At 34.1% G+C, this 16048-nt stretch overlaps 1 protein-coding gene across 4 annotated transcripts in view; it reads left to right on the top strand.

Moving 5' to 3' along the window:
* The window catches only part of LRBA (LPS responsive beige-like anchor protein), a 377228-nt gene that overhangs the window by 251986 nt on the left and 109194 nt on the right, over positions 1-16048 (top strand). For all 4 annotated transcript variants that reach the window (XM_021393535.1, XM_021393537.1, XM_021393538.1 and 1 more), the window contains 4 exons: positions 1963-2080; positions 3690-3792; positions 5653-5768; positions 7346-7458. In XM_021393535.1, coding sequence (XP_021249210.1) covers positions 1963-2080; positions 3690-3792; positions 5653-5768; positions 7346-7458 — 450 coding nt within the window. The remainder of the gene's footprint in view (positions 1-1962; positions 2081-3689; positions 3793-5652; positions 5769-7345; positions 7459-16048) is intronic.

Here is a 16048-nt window from a genome sequence, read left to right as displayed (position 1 = left end):
GCTGTTTTCGAGTTGATGCTTTTCCTTTCTGTTTTGGGAAAAAAAAAGAAAAAAAAAAAAGAAAAAAAAAAGGGCTTTTGGCCATTTGAAGTGTTTCCACTGCCCCTACAAATGCTAGTCCCACAGAGTAAAGGTAGTAATTATTCAACATGCTGATTTTTCTCACAGTATCCGTGTAATAAGGTTGAATATGAAATGTTCTGATTTATAGTGACAATCAGTCATTTTAATTGCTGCTACAGAAATGCAGAAGGACATACCTGATTCTCTCTAAAAGCAATCATTGAAGTTATAAGCTCCAATTTTCAGGTCTTAACATGAATGAATATCAGCAAAAGTACTAAGAGATTTTTGTACACAGGCACCGCAACTTTGTCTCCTTTGTCACCTCTTTGGATATTGTGCTCTGCAAAGGATATTTATATGCACATGACAAAAGAAGACCAGTAATACTGCAGAATTATACGGATCTGCCAGTTAGTGGTGCAGGGTTATGGATGTGGTACGGAGAGTGTGAGCATGGCCCCACTCTGATAGTTCCCCTTCGGAAATTATTAGTAACCCTGGGGCAGCCTCTGTTCCTTTCATCACATTCCAGGAGTTTTGTTTCAGGATAATTATGCATTTTTTCCTTCTCTTTCTGTGTTCATGGAGTGGTGGGAGAGGAGGAGAAGTTGTCTGTCGCACTTGCACTGGGAGGGAAGATGAGAGATTAAATAAAAAGAAAGAAGATGTAGGAGATGGTTTGCTTAGTAAATTCGGAGCTTCTGTGCTGGCTGCTTTTGGTTCTCCCCTATGGTTTTTTATAAAGTTTCCGGATATGGCACTGTATTTTATACTGTGCTATGCAACACTTTTTTTAGTGCTCGTGCTCTCTGTGCTGCAAAAACTGATTGTTTTTGAACGAATACTCCATGCAAAGCAAAATCCTCCTTAGTTAAAAACCTATGAACAAGTGATTGTGTTCAAAACCAGTCTCACTTATGTTAAAGGCTTGAATTTCACATTTCTTTTTGTTTAAGTTGTTTTCTTTTATTCCCAATACATTGCTAAGTGAAATTGTTGTAAGAATGATGGTGAGAGATTATACTTGAATCTCTTTTTCTGTGGTGGATTAATGTTTAAAGTGTTTGTGTTTACTAAAACGGACATATTTCAGATATTTTCCTTTGCTTGTGCTTTGTTAATCCGAGGCACAGAAGTGTTCGGTCTTGCTGTCCCTTAACACTTACATAATTAAGCATTGAAATGAAAAGGAAAAAGTGAAGAAACAAAGAAACAGAGTGGCTGAGGACTAAAAATGAGATTAGTTTGAACTGTGGAGGCAGACTAAGCATCTGTGTCTGTCAGATGGGATGACAGGAATTGTAACAAGTTACTTTGACAAGCGCTTACTCCATAGAGAGATTATGCTGAGTTCATTTGCAGGTTTGTGTTTAACCTTGGCTGACAAAATGATACTTAACCTCTTATACAGCCAACCTTTATACTTTCAGAATTAATGAATGTTGCCTTAACGATAAATGTAAGGAACGTTTTTTTCTTCTTTAAAGACATTTTTTCTTTTTTCTTTTTTTGCTACATTTCTCTTATTGCAATGCTAAAGTGAGTGTGGATACATCTGATGGTACTAGTAATTCACTTCAGAATATGTTTTTGTATTTTACTGATATGCTCAACCTTTCTTGCTGATTCTGAAACTTCCGTGGAAGATAGTAAATTATCTTTAAAGGAAAAGTAAGAGCAAATTTTTAAAAGGATTTGGTATAAGCAGTTGAATTTAGGCCGAAAAAAAATCCATGATAGCCTCATAGCTTTATTTTAAATATGAGCAACTTTTAATTTTGCTGTAGGTTTTGCATGCGTTTGGTAGAATCCATGTTTGTGCATCTGTTTCATAATGTGTTACTTTCACTGATAACATATTTAAACATACTTTCTCACACTCTCAATTTCTACTAGATTCTGGCATATACAGAAGGACTGCATGGAAAATGGCTCTTTTCTGAGATTCGAGCCATCTTTTCCCGACGTTATCTTCTGCAAAATACAGCACTGGAAATATTCATGGCAAATAGAGGTAGTGTGAGTTTAGAGAAATATCAAGCATTGACTGATTCTGGGGACGTACTCTTTCTCTTTGGCTGCTTACTCACTCCCTTTTTTTTATGGATTTGTGTAAGTAGTAGAGAGTTTTGAATGAAGTGCCTCAATATTTAAGTTAGTATATTTTTGAATTATGATTTTTTTCCTTTTTTTTTTTTTTCCTTCATTGAGGAATTATGTTCCAATGTGATAACTGGGAATTAGCAATACTTCACTTTCGTGTATGTCCACATGTTTACTTGACATGCCCTGAACACTATTGTTTAAGGCATACTCTACCTCTGATCTGTTATGCGTGAAGTTTTTTTCCTCCCTTGGGGAGGGGTGAGCAGTTGTTAGTTATACAAAATAAGAAAACAGAATGAAAGAACTGCACTAGCAGACTGGACCAGTGACTGGTATCACTTCATTCTTTATTTCTAGTAATAGTATTACTGTGTTCTAATATTTACACCACAGTCAGTTATGCAATAGTCTACAGCTCTCAGATATCTCTGAAATATATAATTAAACAGAGAAGCACAGCTTTCAGTTAGACCTTAGCGTAACTCTAAGAAGTAAATCTGGGCTTAACCCTGCTTGAGTATGAACTTTTTTTCACTTATCAATTCCTTTCTCAGACACACATACAATTAACTCAAAATATAATGAGTTAAGATTTTGGACAATTTTCTTCTGCTATTATCTCCTCCTAAATTTTAATTTAGATTACATGGTGTCTTTACAGTTTAACCTAAAATTCTTGAGACACTTATAGTGCTTTTGTACTGATAATGAAATTTTAAAAAATTAAGTTTTGAAAACACCAAATAAAGTAGGTCCTAAGAGGACACTTCTGAGATATAAAACACTTTTTTATCTGTAATAATATTAGACATTGTTGTCCTGAAATCCTTATATGTTTCATAGGATAACATATTTAATACAGTTAGTATGACAGTCAAAAAGTTTTGTCTTAGTTTAAAACAAACTCTAATCCTGAACATAGCTGGTAAGGAATCAGACACAGATCTTGCAGAGCATGTCTGAAAGTGCGTATTGTCCACCAGAATATTCATCATGTGCTCAAATGCTTTCTTATTTAGGACCCTCCACTTGCACTTCATGAAGTTAAAAATGTTTCCTGGTGATCGCAATTGGATTATGTAATTCAGATTTTTAGTGTCTTATTTAACTAGTGTCATTCTAGTATTTCACACAAAACACAAAGATAATATTTTGAAAAATAAATATATGTGGAGAATGTCTACCCAGTAAACTACTTTCCATATAAACTACCCTTTCTGAAATTAATCCTAGTTAGTTTGTGTATGCCTATAGGTTTAACTTCTGTTCAGAAAGCAAAACTGCAGGCCTTATAAACTTATGAAATTGTCAATTTCTCTTGAAATTCCTCTCAGTGGAAAATAGAAGAAAGTTTGGAAATCATATAAAAGAGTATTGATAGTAATCTGAAGGAAGCATGTCTTGTCTTCTATCTGTTCAACACTTAATTATCAGACTAGAAAGGCTGAAATAAATAATACAAAATATATTGTATAAATAATACAAAATACATTATGTTCCAACTCTTATGTTCACAGTGGGTGTCATGTTCAACTTTCCGGACCAAGCAACAGTAAAGAAAGTGGTTAACTGTCTGCCTCGGGTTGGTATTGGGGCTACCTTTGGACTACCTCAGACCAGGTATTTTACAATATGAGTTAATTGAATCTGTGAGGCCTAAGTGTTTTTTTTTTTTTTTCATCGGTCCAACCTGTGTGGTTTAAAGCATTTATACCTATTGCTTTGCAAAACATCCCTGTTGGTTCTGCATGCTTTTTGGAATGTGTTAGTGTAACAAAAATTTTGGATTTGAGATTGTTTTTGTGATTTCTATCTGTTACAGAGAAGGTATCTTCATTTTGCCAGTACAACTTACCATAATTCAGGAAAATAGGATTCTTTGTGGTTGCCAGCCCACTGAAATTTAAGTGTGATGCAACGTGGGTTGTAGTACTGAATGGCTTTTATGACAGTTTTCGGTTATATTAGCTTGACTGTAACATCCCTGAATTCTCTGTAGTATTTAAATGCAGATGAAAATGATTGTTCCTAATCAGAAGGATATTCTAATCATGTGTAGACCAATATAAGCTAAACAGCATGTGAAGGAATAGCATGGTATATCTTTTTGCTCTAGGGGACAGGGTTCAAATCAGTATTTCTGTGTCAGACTTTGTGTTTGGATTGCGAAACTGAAGATTATGATTCACTTTGCTACACTTTTTTAGCAGATGATTTGGGCTTGATTACCAGGTATCTTCAGGATTAAAGTCAGCAGCACAGTTTTTTCTTCACCAAGGCTGATGGAAGTAGTTTTTCAAGTGTCCCCGATGTCTAATTGGGTTGATTTCCTCTTGCATTTAATGAATGATAAGAACTTTAAGTAGATTAATTTCTGAATTTTTAGAAGAAACTGCAATCTCTAATAATATATTAATTATTCTCAATTTTTTTTGTAATGAATCTTGTGCATATGGCTAGCTAGAAATGACATTTAAACATTCAGGTATGTTTTCTACTGTGTTTTGTAGTTTTCTTTTCTTCACCATGTCCAGAAAAAAAAATTCTCCTGGATTGCTGTGTGGTATTATTGTTGCTCTGTAAAAAAAATTTAAGAATACCTATTTGCAAACTGAGTTATATGTGAAATTTTTAAAATATAAATGAGAGTATATAGATTTGTTCAAAATGTCATGCCATTTGTATTGCTAAATATGTTTGCGGTTTAATGCCATTTATCAAAATAAGCATTCAGTTACTGTAACTGTTTTCTGTAATTGTTTACTGACACCTGTAATGATTTATAAATTAAACTTATATCTAGATCTTCTTTCCCTAAATGGTGAGGCTCTGGTACGTATAGATGTTTGAAGAAGACAGTTTTTGGAATTTTATTATAAGCTCTTCTCCACTTGATTTAGCACTCCAAGAAGTGGCTTTGTATTCTTTCACAATCTTTGGGAAATGTGTCATCACATTTTAATGTTTAATTGAATTTTTTATGACTGACTCTCCAACACTGTCCAGAACTTAAATCTCAAGAGGTTGAAATTTCATAATAGAAGTTCTGTTATCTTTGTTCCTGAGAAATTTAAGAATCTCTTCTAAAATATGACTTTATTCTTTGGTGGAATTTTAAGTTGAGTGATTTTCTTACATAACGGTCTGCCATCTCTCTAAATTAGTAGTAACATGTTTCTGTAATACATTAAGCCTTTGTGGAGCATGTGAATTTGCATAGCTGGAAAGATTTTTGTTTGAAAGCTTTCAGATCTTGGTATATCCAGTTGCCAGATATTTTAAGTCTTTTGTTCTCATTAGATTATAAAACTGTAAATATAAACTTCAGGTATCCAAAATAGCAATTTGATCTAAATAGAAATGTAGCATAGAACTAGTAAAAAGAAATGTTCTACTGCCACTAAAATTTTTCTTAAGTTAAAAGGAAGATCCTCCAGGTTTTCCCATTATTTGTCTCTGATGTTTACTTTTATTTTTCAGACGCATTTCTTTGGCTAGTCCACGACAGATTTTCAAAGCTTCCAATATGACCCAGCGATGGCAACACCGAGAAATTTCCAACTTTGAATACCTTATGTTTCTGAATACAATAGCAGGTAACACAAATTACTGTAAAACTTATGAATGGAAGCATTTAGTTAGTGGTGGTAGTCTCTGCAGCCATGAGGCACTGCTGGTTTTCCCATTGAACAAATAACTTTTCCTACGTAAAATTTTCTCCAGAATAATAACTTCACAAATTCCTCCTCAGTGTACTTTCAGCATTTTTCTATGGTGTTGACAGTGTTGAATGGTCTACTAATTCCCTTTCAGACTTGGCTCTTTCCAGAATGATCTGTAGAGCAAATGCCTCTGCTTGTGCTAATTACTTTAAATACAAATTGTCAGTCTTGCTAGTTTCGGCTGTCAGTCATTGACTCAGAGATGTGAGGATATTGGCAGATTGTTTTTAAAGTATAGTTAGATTTGTTTGACATTGATCATGACACTGTTTTCTCTGTTTGTAGTTGAATGAGTCTTTTCAGCTTTAATGTATTATTGAAATAATAAAGTGTGTTCTAGCTATTTGGCATTTGAAGTTTAAAGGAATTAAAAAATAAGATGATGGAAAAAGGGAAAACCTAGTTGCCCATAATGGGAAAGTGAAAGACTGTTTTGATGGCTATCAATTTGCAACAAATAAATAATAAAGATATTAATGTCATGTATCGTTAATACTGAATAAGGGAAAACGTGTAGCATAACCAACTGATAACAGAAAGAAAGGATCTAGCAATACCATTTAAAAATTCTACAACTTAGAGTGACTTCTAGATTTTTTTTCTAATAACCTGATAGAATGGATTGTAAAATAATCTCCCTTGGGAAGAAGTAAAAGCCTTTCCCTTGAGACTTTTAAGAGCAGACAAAAGCTAGAGAGCATATTCATGTGAATCAGCTTCTGTGACAGTATCCAAAGACAGGATTGAAAAAAAAAAAAAAGTTTTAAAATTATAAAACGGGTTATGTGTAATGTGTGTATGTATTGTGTAGGTGATACAATTGTAATTGGATATTTTGGTTTTACTGGAGGCAGGTTGTTGTTTCCATCTTGTAGATTCATGAAGGTACACATGTGAACCTGGTTCTAGAACACTGTGGGGTTTTTTTTGCAGGTTTTCTGTTCTGTTTCATTTTGGCGTATCCAAGGATCAAGGTCACTTTAAAGTGGATTCCCTAAATGAAATGGTTAATTGCATGATTTCTCAACCAAAAATCCTAAGGTTCTTCACAAACTGAATTTAATGCAGAATGAAAATTGCTTCAACTTCTTGCATAAAAGTCATTGGACTTCCATTTTTTTAGGTTTTTCATTTTAAAGATAGAAGACGGTAAAGCAAGGAAAAGTGCACAGGAAATGAATGTATTTATCTGTCACTCTTACTGCATGCAAAACAGTTTACAAATAAAGTGAGATGAACTGCAATGTTTTAAATTAAATACTAGCAGTTTGAAAACTTTTTAATTATCCCTTTCAGTAAAGCACATCAGAGCACTGAAATGATAAAGGATCTAAAATAAATTACAGTTCTTTTGAGGAGCTCATAAAATGATATAGTTTTATCTTCAGAGGTTGGTATTTTAGTTAAGTGGAAGTCCCTTAATTCAAGCTGTTGTTTTTGTTTTTTGTCAGGTCGCACTTACAATGATTTAAATCAGTACCCTATCTTCCCTTGGGTTCTTACCAACTATGAATCAGATGAGTTGGACCTTACGCTTCCTACCAACTTCAGAGATTTGTCAAAGGTATTTGCTATCAGATATACCTTTTTTTTTCTCTCTCTCTATTAATTATCACAGGAACTTTCAGTCTTATTCACATCTTCTGCAGTGTTTGCTGCTTTAGTTGGAAATGTAAAGAAAAAAATTTAATGAAAACCTGTTCTTTTAACGAACATCTTCTGTACAAGATGGTAATGTGATAAAAAGAAAATGAAAAATGAAGGTAGTTTTAAGAAGTTCTTATTTTCTGGTAATTATTGATGAAGCTAAACACAGATCTCTTTGAAAATCTTTTGAAAACTTATTTTCTAATTTCAGATTTAGTACTTCAACTTTTAAAAGCTATTGTGCATCCATCATACATATATATGTATCTACAGGTATATGTTTCTATCTATATATATGTATATGTATTCTGACTATTCCATACATTTTGCATATATATTATTATGTATGATATAATACATGCAATGATTTATTGCAGATTATAGATAAAAAAAGAAAGCAAATAAATAGTATTTTAAGTCCAAAGTAGAAAGGTATTGAGGTACTGTCATTGTAATATTTTCTAATAATATTAATCTATTCGACAAAGTTATGAACTCTACTTTCTCAGAATGTCTGACTGATACAAATCTGTAATCATGAGTTTGTGCTGTAACCATTTTTTCAAATGTAAATAATATTTACAATATTATAAGTAATTTAATAAGAAATTATTAGAATTTAATGAATGCTTTCTTAATAGTTTCCAGGCAAAAAAAAAAAAAATCTAAAGAGAGTTTACAACTGAAAATACCTGACACCAATATAGACTTAATTTTAAGATTTTGAAGTAGTTCAAAATATAGGAACATAAATCTGCAAAATTCAGAGTTAAGATGATACCAAGAAGAAATGCAAAGATGGTAGATCCCAAAATGCAGACGTAATGGTTGGAAAAAAAAACACTTGAATTACTCTGTCAGAAAAATAATTAAAAACAATACAGGTGTTTACAAGAAGTTAAATACAAATTTTGAGGGCTTTGTTGCTTGGTCTGTGATGTAGCAGAAAGAGCTTTACCAGTGGAATTCATCTAGCACTATTTTCATAGCTGCTCTACAGACAAGGAAAGAGTCATATGTGTTTGGTCTTAAACTCATGTGAAAGTCCAGGAATTTGATCTTATTTCATACTACCTACCTGTTTGTTTACTGTTGCCTTTTAGTGCACATCACCTATATAGAGGAACTGGTGATTGGCTGAATTACATTTTAGAGAAAACTGCAAGTTTGGGTAACATCAGCTCTTGGTAGCTTGAATTAGTGCATAAAGAAAATGTACATAAAATAAATGTTATTAATAACTTCCTTGATTATATTATTATTGCAACTTCAGTTTCCATTTTTTTTGTTAAATTGTACTGAAAATATCATTCCATTAATAAAAAAAATTCAAGACATAAAAGGACTGCCCAGCTGTTATACTTCTGAGGAATCTCCTTTTAATTGTATTTTAACTTGTAAACTAATCAACTCAGACAGCATTGTAGTCCTTGTCTTTGTCCCCAAACCCTGAAATGGAATCATAGAATGGCTTAAGTTGGAAGGCACCTTACAGCCCACCCAGTTCCAACCAAGTGTCATGGGCATGGTTGCCACCCACTAGATCAAGCTACTGAGGGCCCCATCCAACCTGGCCTTGAACACCTCCAGGGATGGGACATCTGCTGCTTCTCTGGGCAGCCTGTTCCAGTGCCTCAGCCCCTCTGAGTAAAGAATTTCTTCCTAACATCTAATCTAACTCTCCCCTCTTTTTACTTAAAGCCATTCTCCCTTGTTCTGACACTATCAAACCGTGTAAAAACTTGCTCTCCCTCCTGTTTATAAGCTTCTCTCAAGTACTGGAAGGCCACAATGAGACCCTCCCAGAACCTTATATTCTCCAAATCTAAATAAGCCCAGCTCCCTCAATCTTTCTTCATTAAACACGTGCTCTTCATAAGACAAGTGCATAAGTAGAATTAAATGCAAAATAGAACAATTTTTCTCACTTTAGGTTAGATACCAGTCTTGCCTCTGGTAAGAAATTGGATAGTAAACCCACCCTTTCTCTATCTGATTTTTTTTATTAATGTAATATTCTGTTAAGAGTACTTTGATAGTTGTTCTTGAGAGTGCATCTTTATCTCAGGACACTTAATTGCTTTTCTAGAAGAATGCAAGTCATGCCTGTATACGTAATGAAATTCTTAATGTCATACATAACTCAGATTGCTGAAGTTTGGGTTTCAGTTTAGTGTTTAAGCATTTCTAACATTATAAACTGTGTAGTTTAAATTTAAGACTGTGTGTCAGGTAATGGATTCGTGACAAGTATCTGAAAAATATTAACCAGCAGTACTTTGCTACTTTTCAACTATGAAAATGTTTGACTATAACATATATTGCGATATTTTCATTGTTACACCATTGTCTTTGGGTAATGCTTCAAAATAAGTGACAGTTATGTATTATAGCATGTCTATGCTTTTGGACTGTTAATGGTTTTCAACATTTAAGTATGTTTCACTTAATATTTTATATGGTTTTAACAGTCCTACTGTGGGACTTGCAAAGCTATTCTGGTGTTGTAGTGAAGATGTAAGGTCAATATTTTTACTTTTTTGGTTGATAAGAAAATTAAAAATGAAGATTTTTTTTATAAGTTGCAAGTAAATGCTATGTATTGTAAAGTGACAAATACGAATAACAGTTTTGTTAATATATCAGCTAAAAGTCCACAGTTAGTAAAGATTTAAAGAATTGTAGTGCGTAGGTTAGACCAACACTTTATTTAAGTAATTTCTTATGGAACTGTTTTGAACATCAGTCACACAATGATAAACCAAAGCAACTGAAATGGATTGTGGTTAATATTACTGTCAGTCTGACAAATGCTCCTGACAAATGCCAGGAGTGCACTGCCAGTCTGTTACCCTCCTTTGACTTCAGTGTTTATTTCTTAAGAGGTCACTATAGTTTGAAAGAGTATTACATATTATATGTATAGCTGCATAGATTTTGTTTATACAGCAGACACAGTTTCCCACCAGAATGTGTCACATTTTCTGTATTACTAATGTTATTCAAAAGCACATTTTTTTTCTTTGTTCACTGGAAGCAATAAATTTTAATGTGTTTCTGGACTTGAATAAGGTTAAAAAAAAAAAAGAAGTAAAAGTACATGGAAAATACTGAGTTATCAAAGCATGATTTTACATTCTCAGAAGTTTGTTGTAAGATCTTGTTGTATGCAAGTAGCTGTTGATAATTTGTCTTTCAAAATTTTTGCAAGATCATACACTGACACTACTAGAAGAAAATTATACCATTCTTAAATCTTATTTTGTCTTCACCATATCTACATGTGTACACACAAATATTTTATTCTCATTTTTATCATTTTCTTGCAATACTTGGTAAGTCATCATTGATTTTACACTGGCCGTTATGTAAGTAATTACTTCTGTTCCAGCCAAGTGTGTGTAAGTGAAAAAAAACCAACAAACCCAAAACCTCTCACCTTGAGCAAAATGAGATTATTAATTGGTATGTGAGACACAATGATATCAAATACACTTTGAAAGAAGTAATTGATTTTATTTATTTATATTTAATGCTATGCCAAATCAGACTAGTTTTTTTTTTTTTTTTACTCTATTGTAAACTTCATTGTTGGCTGTTCTTCAGCATGTCAATCTGACTTGTGCTGCAAGGTGTGCATCTCAAGACCACAAATATAGCGTGTGTAACTTGTGCTTGAATATCTTCCCATGTGAGGAGGGAGAGAGGGGGAAGGCCATGAAATTTGCTTACTTCCCTCTTGTTGCTTTTGGCAAGGAGATAGAAAGTAGTAGCTGTTTTGATCTGCACCTATTGTACATTTGCAAATAAAAATGGCTTAAGAGGCATTAAAACAGACATCCTGTAATAAATGTTTTTCATGTAGGAAATGTAAAAGGACATTTTATTCATCTCACTGTAACACAGGAATCGATGTGGTGTCCCAAATAAAACTGGTAAACTCACCAGAACTACTCTGTGTCCTTCTAAGCATAAAACATGTTCCAGAATTGGGCTGTGGAAGATGGTGAGAAGAACAAGATAAGAGGAAGGAATAGTGGTGATAGTTCACTGGTGATGATTTACTTTGAGAGTCATTGGCAACTGGAATTTGGACACTGAAACCTGTGACATTTATAATTGCTGAATCAATAAGTTCCCTTGTTAGTCTCTTGCAATAAATTCATCATCTGTAACTTTGACAAAAGATAGCACTTCATTAAAAACATTCCAAACCAAGGCAAGATAAGCTCTGAAAGAAGGTATGTATATTTTTTCATCTTGCTGTAGCTGTATATTTGAGCTCCATACCTGCTTGTGCAAATGGGTTTTCAGAGCTTGATGTTTGACATAATCATGTTAAAATAATCTTCTAAAAGAAAGGAAGCATTCAAACAGGAAGCAGTAGCCTAACCAGTATCTTGATTTTTAGGGATGCATGTGTTGGTACGCTTTAAGAAACCGTTGAAAACCAAAATCTAGGTGAGAGAACAAAGTCTCTTTCTTCCCAGTCTGTCATCTTTGACTCTAAAGAGAGAGCACTAGGGAGGAATTAGGAGGTTGTGTTGAGGCCCGTGCTTGTGTTATGGGAAATCTGGGCTGATGTACCTCATTAAAGAAAGCTGTGCAAGTGTGTGAAGTTCTCTTGTTCACATTCCAGGACAGTGCTATAATCTTTGGACTGTTACAGGCTTTCTTTCTTTGAACCCAAAAATCTATTGCAAACTAGGAAATCTCACCAACTAAATTGGTCTGTAGCCTGATATATTCCCTTGAAAAGTTTGGTGTTAGTAACAAGTTTTTTCTACTTCTAAATGGGTGAAAAATTGATTTTTGTAAGCCTCTGCAATGCCAGTAACCCTCAGACAGGTGCCTTCAAGGACTTTTATGAGTAATAAAGGTGATCAGTTATCTTCTCTGACAGTTGAGTCAATCTATTGCTCTTGGACACATTTGCCGAAAAAAGGAAACAAAACTACAAATGGTAACATGGCTGTGTGAGCGACCTGCTTCAGTGCCCTGTTCCCTGGCTCCCGAGGTCGTTTTTGCAGCACCATGGTCAGACACACTGCGGAGCGGATGTATCGGTGGATGGGGCACTTCAGCACCACGGACAGGGACCGCACCGGCCGAACGCGAGCTGCTGTTGCACTGAAAGGCAGGAGCATATCGCGAGGAAGGAGCGGTTATTTCAGTGGAAGTTACTGTATTTTAGTATCAGTTTCTGCTTCAAGCCCGCTGGTATACTTGTTTTACTTTCTCTCCGAATAGTGTAAAAATTTTAATGGATAGACTTTCTGTGCTGCTATCTTAGTTTGAGTCTCATGCAGCATCTAATTCTGGACTTTTTTTCAGAATAAGCATGCAATTCTCATGCGTGTTTTGTTGCTTATTCCTCTTACAGAGACCTGCTGAGACTGAATCCTCATCTAAGTATGTCTTTGAGATGATTTATCTAAACATTACTTTTTAAATCCTTAGTTTAGATAGAATTTGTTAAATATTTTGGGAGTTTCCAGTGCTCTATTACATTAACATAACCATCATTCAGTAAGTTTCTTTTTTTCTTATTTCTTGTCATTAGCTGGTTGTCTTCTTAAGTAAGAATTAAATTAATTAAATTGTCTTCTTAAAGTATGTGTAAATGGATGACAGAATCCATCTCACTACCTTTCTGTTTTTTCTTCCTTGTTTGCATTTCAGATCTGTTTTGAGCTTACTTGAAAGGAATTAAGCAAAATTTGTTGTTGATGTTGTTTTGATATCTCGCTTTGTGCAAGTAGCTGTTGTCTTTCATAAGAAAAAATGTTGTAAGATCATAATTTGGCACTACTAGAAGACTTCTCTGCCTCAAAGAACAGTACTATTTGTAATATACAAATGAAGATAAAAATAGTAACTCGTAATTAACAATGAGCACTCAAAATGCTGTTATTCATTTGTATCTTATGTTATTCTTCATCCTACACTTGTTCAAGTGCCCTGAATGTATAGAGATTTCTAATTGGAAATGAACTGTGCATAGCTCATAACCCTTAAAATGATCACAGAAAACCATGGGGCTCATGTCTGTCTTTAAAATATACTAGCAATCAAAATAAAGCAATTTCACACACGTGTTTTGGGCAATCACAGTAATACGGCAGAAATAAAGAAGGATAAAATTGTTTGCTGTATCTTTATGTTATTTTTAATCCTGGGAGAAAGAAAATGAAGTGGTTACCAGATTCAAAATAAGCTTTTTACACAATACAGAACTAAGCTTACGAATTTGTAGCTTCAGGTTATTGCAGATGATAAAATTTTTTGAATTTTTCCTGAAAAAACACATGGAAGAAAAATACATTCAGAGCTATAAATATGCAAGGGCTACTCTGAAAAGCAATACTTCCTATTTATTCTATTTGCCCACGACATCAGAGGTGGATGCTGGTGGTATGGCAGTAGAGGTTGAACCTTCCGACCAATACTCTGTTACATTCATCAGCATTTGCTGAACATTGATGGAGACCAAGCAGTGGATGTGAGCACAGTGAGACAGTGGGTGGTGCATTTCGGCAGTGGTGACAGTGGCAGTGAGTCACCTCTGTTGATGCAGATTTTTTTGAGCGTATAAAAATACAGGCTTTTGTTGATCGCTGTTGAAAATGCATAGCTAATGGTTGTGATGATGTTTAAAAAAAGTCTTTTGTAGCTGAGAATTTGCTCTGTCAAATAGTGTTACTGTGCTCTTTGTTGTAATAAATAGGAACTAATTATAAGGCATTACTTTTGGAGTGACCTACGTCATACTGTTAAAGAAGTCTGACACACTAGGGTGTGAGCAGGCATGTGGGAAAATATGATTGTATGGATCTCCTGTTTTTCAATTTTTCATAATTTATGATTCATTCCCATTAGAGATAAAATGTTGAGTTATGCGAGTTTTTTGGTCTTTCCCATTGTAATCACACGTATGTTTTTTATGTGCCAGACCAGTAACAAATTACTGCTGTTTTCTCAAGTTATTGTTATGTATGATCCACTTCTGTGGAAATGAGATTTTTTTCCATCTTTGTATATGGTTTCTGAGTTTGTTAAGCTGTCATAAACGTTTTGTCAGTCTGTTGGGGATACATCTTGTCCACACAACTGTTGCTATGCTTTAGCTGTAGTAATTTTACAAGTTTATGTACTCAGCTTAATACTTTAAGGTCAATGCTTTCATTGATGTGACATTGTTTTATGACTTTAAATTACAGTGTGTTTTATGTCTAGTCTAAATAGTTTTTCTGTCTGATTACAGTAGTGTTAGACTTTAAAGGCAACTTCTGGTTTATAAAAACATTCAAATAGCAGAACTAAACTAAAATGTGATGCACAGAAAAGAATGAACAAAAAGAAATTGCTAGTGGAAAGTAGTGAGAAATTGGAGATGATTGTATTGCTCTTAATTTCAGCTAACCCCTTCTAATATTATGATGGGTTTTATTATGTTGCTTTTTGGGGGCTTAATTAGCACCAAATTTGCTTTTACAAAAAGTCTTGAAAACGAGTAGCAAACAGTGAGACCTTCTTCCTAAGATACTCCGGACGAGAGAGAAATGTATCCTCTGCTTGTGTGAGACTATAATTCTCTGTCTTTCAGTAACTCTCCTTTTCACTCTTCTCTCCTCATTGCTACCACTGCCACACTATTTCCTCTTCTTTTTCTCCTGCTGTCTGTCTGTCCTATCTTTCCCTCTCTTTTTTTTCCTCCGTATCTTTGTAAACATAGTGCTGTTGCAAATTCTGATAATTTTACCATAGTTTTTTTGGTAGTACATAGCTTTGAATTGCAATCTGCAAAATGGTTAAGGTCACTAACAGAGTTGCTAAATCTACTTATTTTTAGCATATAGGAGGAGAGAATGTGTGCTGCTCTGCAGAACAGAGAATGGCAGACCCCATTCTTAGCTTCTTTAGCACTCTGTTGTTCTAAGTCACCAGCTTTGGTTGTTATAAATCCAACTATTACAACTATTGCGAAGTCACAAATAGAGTCAAAGCATCGCAAGTACAGATTAGTAAATAATTCATTATACTTTCCCAAGTGTATACATAATATATTCTTAGTTTACCAATGACCAAAGAGAGGAGTTTATATGTAAAGCCAAACAAAAGCAAACAAGAAGAGGTAATGTAAAACTTTTCACAGCACATGGAGGATTCCTGATTTGAGTGCTGATCTCTATCCAGTTTCTCCTTTAACTTAAGTAACTGAAATTTATGGTCAGAATCTCATCTTTATAGCCTGCTGGTGTTCTGTTTGTAGGGCTTGATGCTTGCACATGATGGGCAATGTTTATTTTGTTTGTCCTAGTAATGCTTAATCTGCATAAAATACAAATTTATGTCAGCTTTTAGCTTCAGGTCCTGTGATGTTAGTACAAGTGAAAAAGAGTGTTTTTATTTCTGATTGTTTTATATAGATCTGGTATTAAGTGTGATGGCTATTGACTTCTGAGATAGTGTTCTCTGTTGACAGAAGAGCATGGTCTGTGAAGAGA

This window comes from Numida meleagris, chromosome 4, assembly GCF_002078875.1.
Source record: "Numida meleagris isolate 19003 breed g44 Domestic line chromosome 4, NumMel1.0, whole genome shotgun sequence".
NCBI lineage: Eukaryota > Metazoa > Chordata > Aves > Galliformes > Numididae > Numida > Numida meleagris.
Note: the sequence above shows the minus strand (reverse complement) of the source record. Positions and strands in the feature narration are given on the sequence as shown.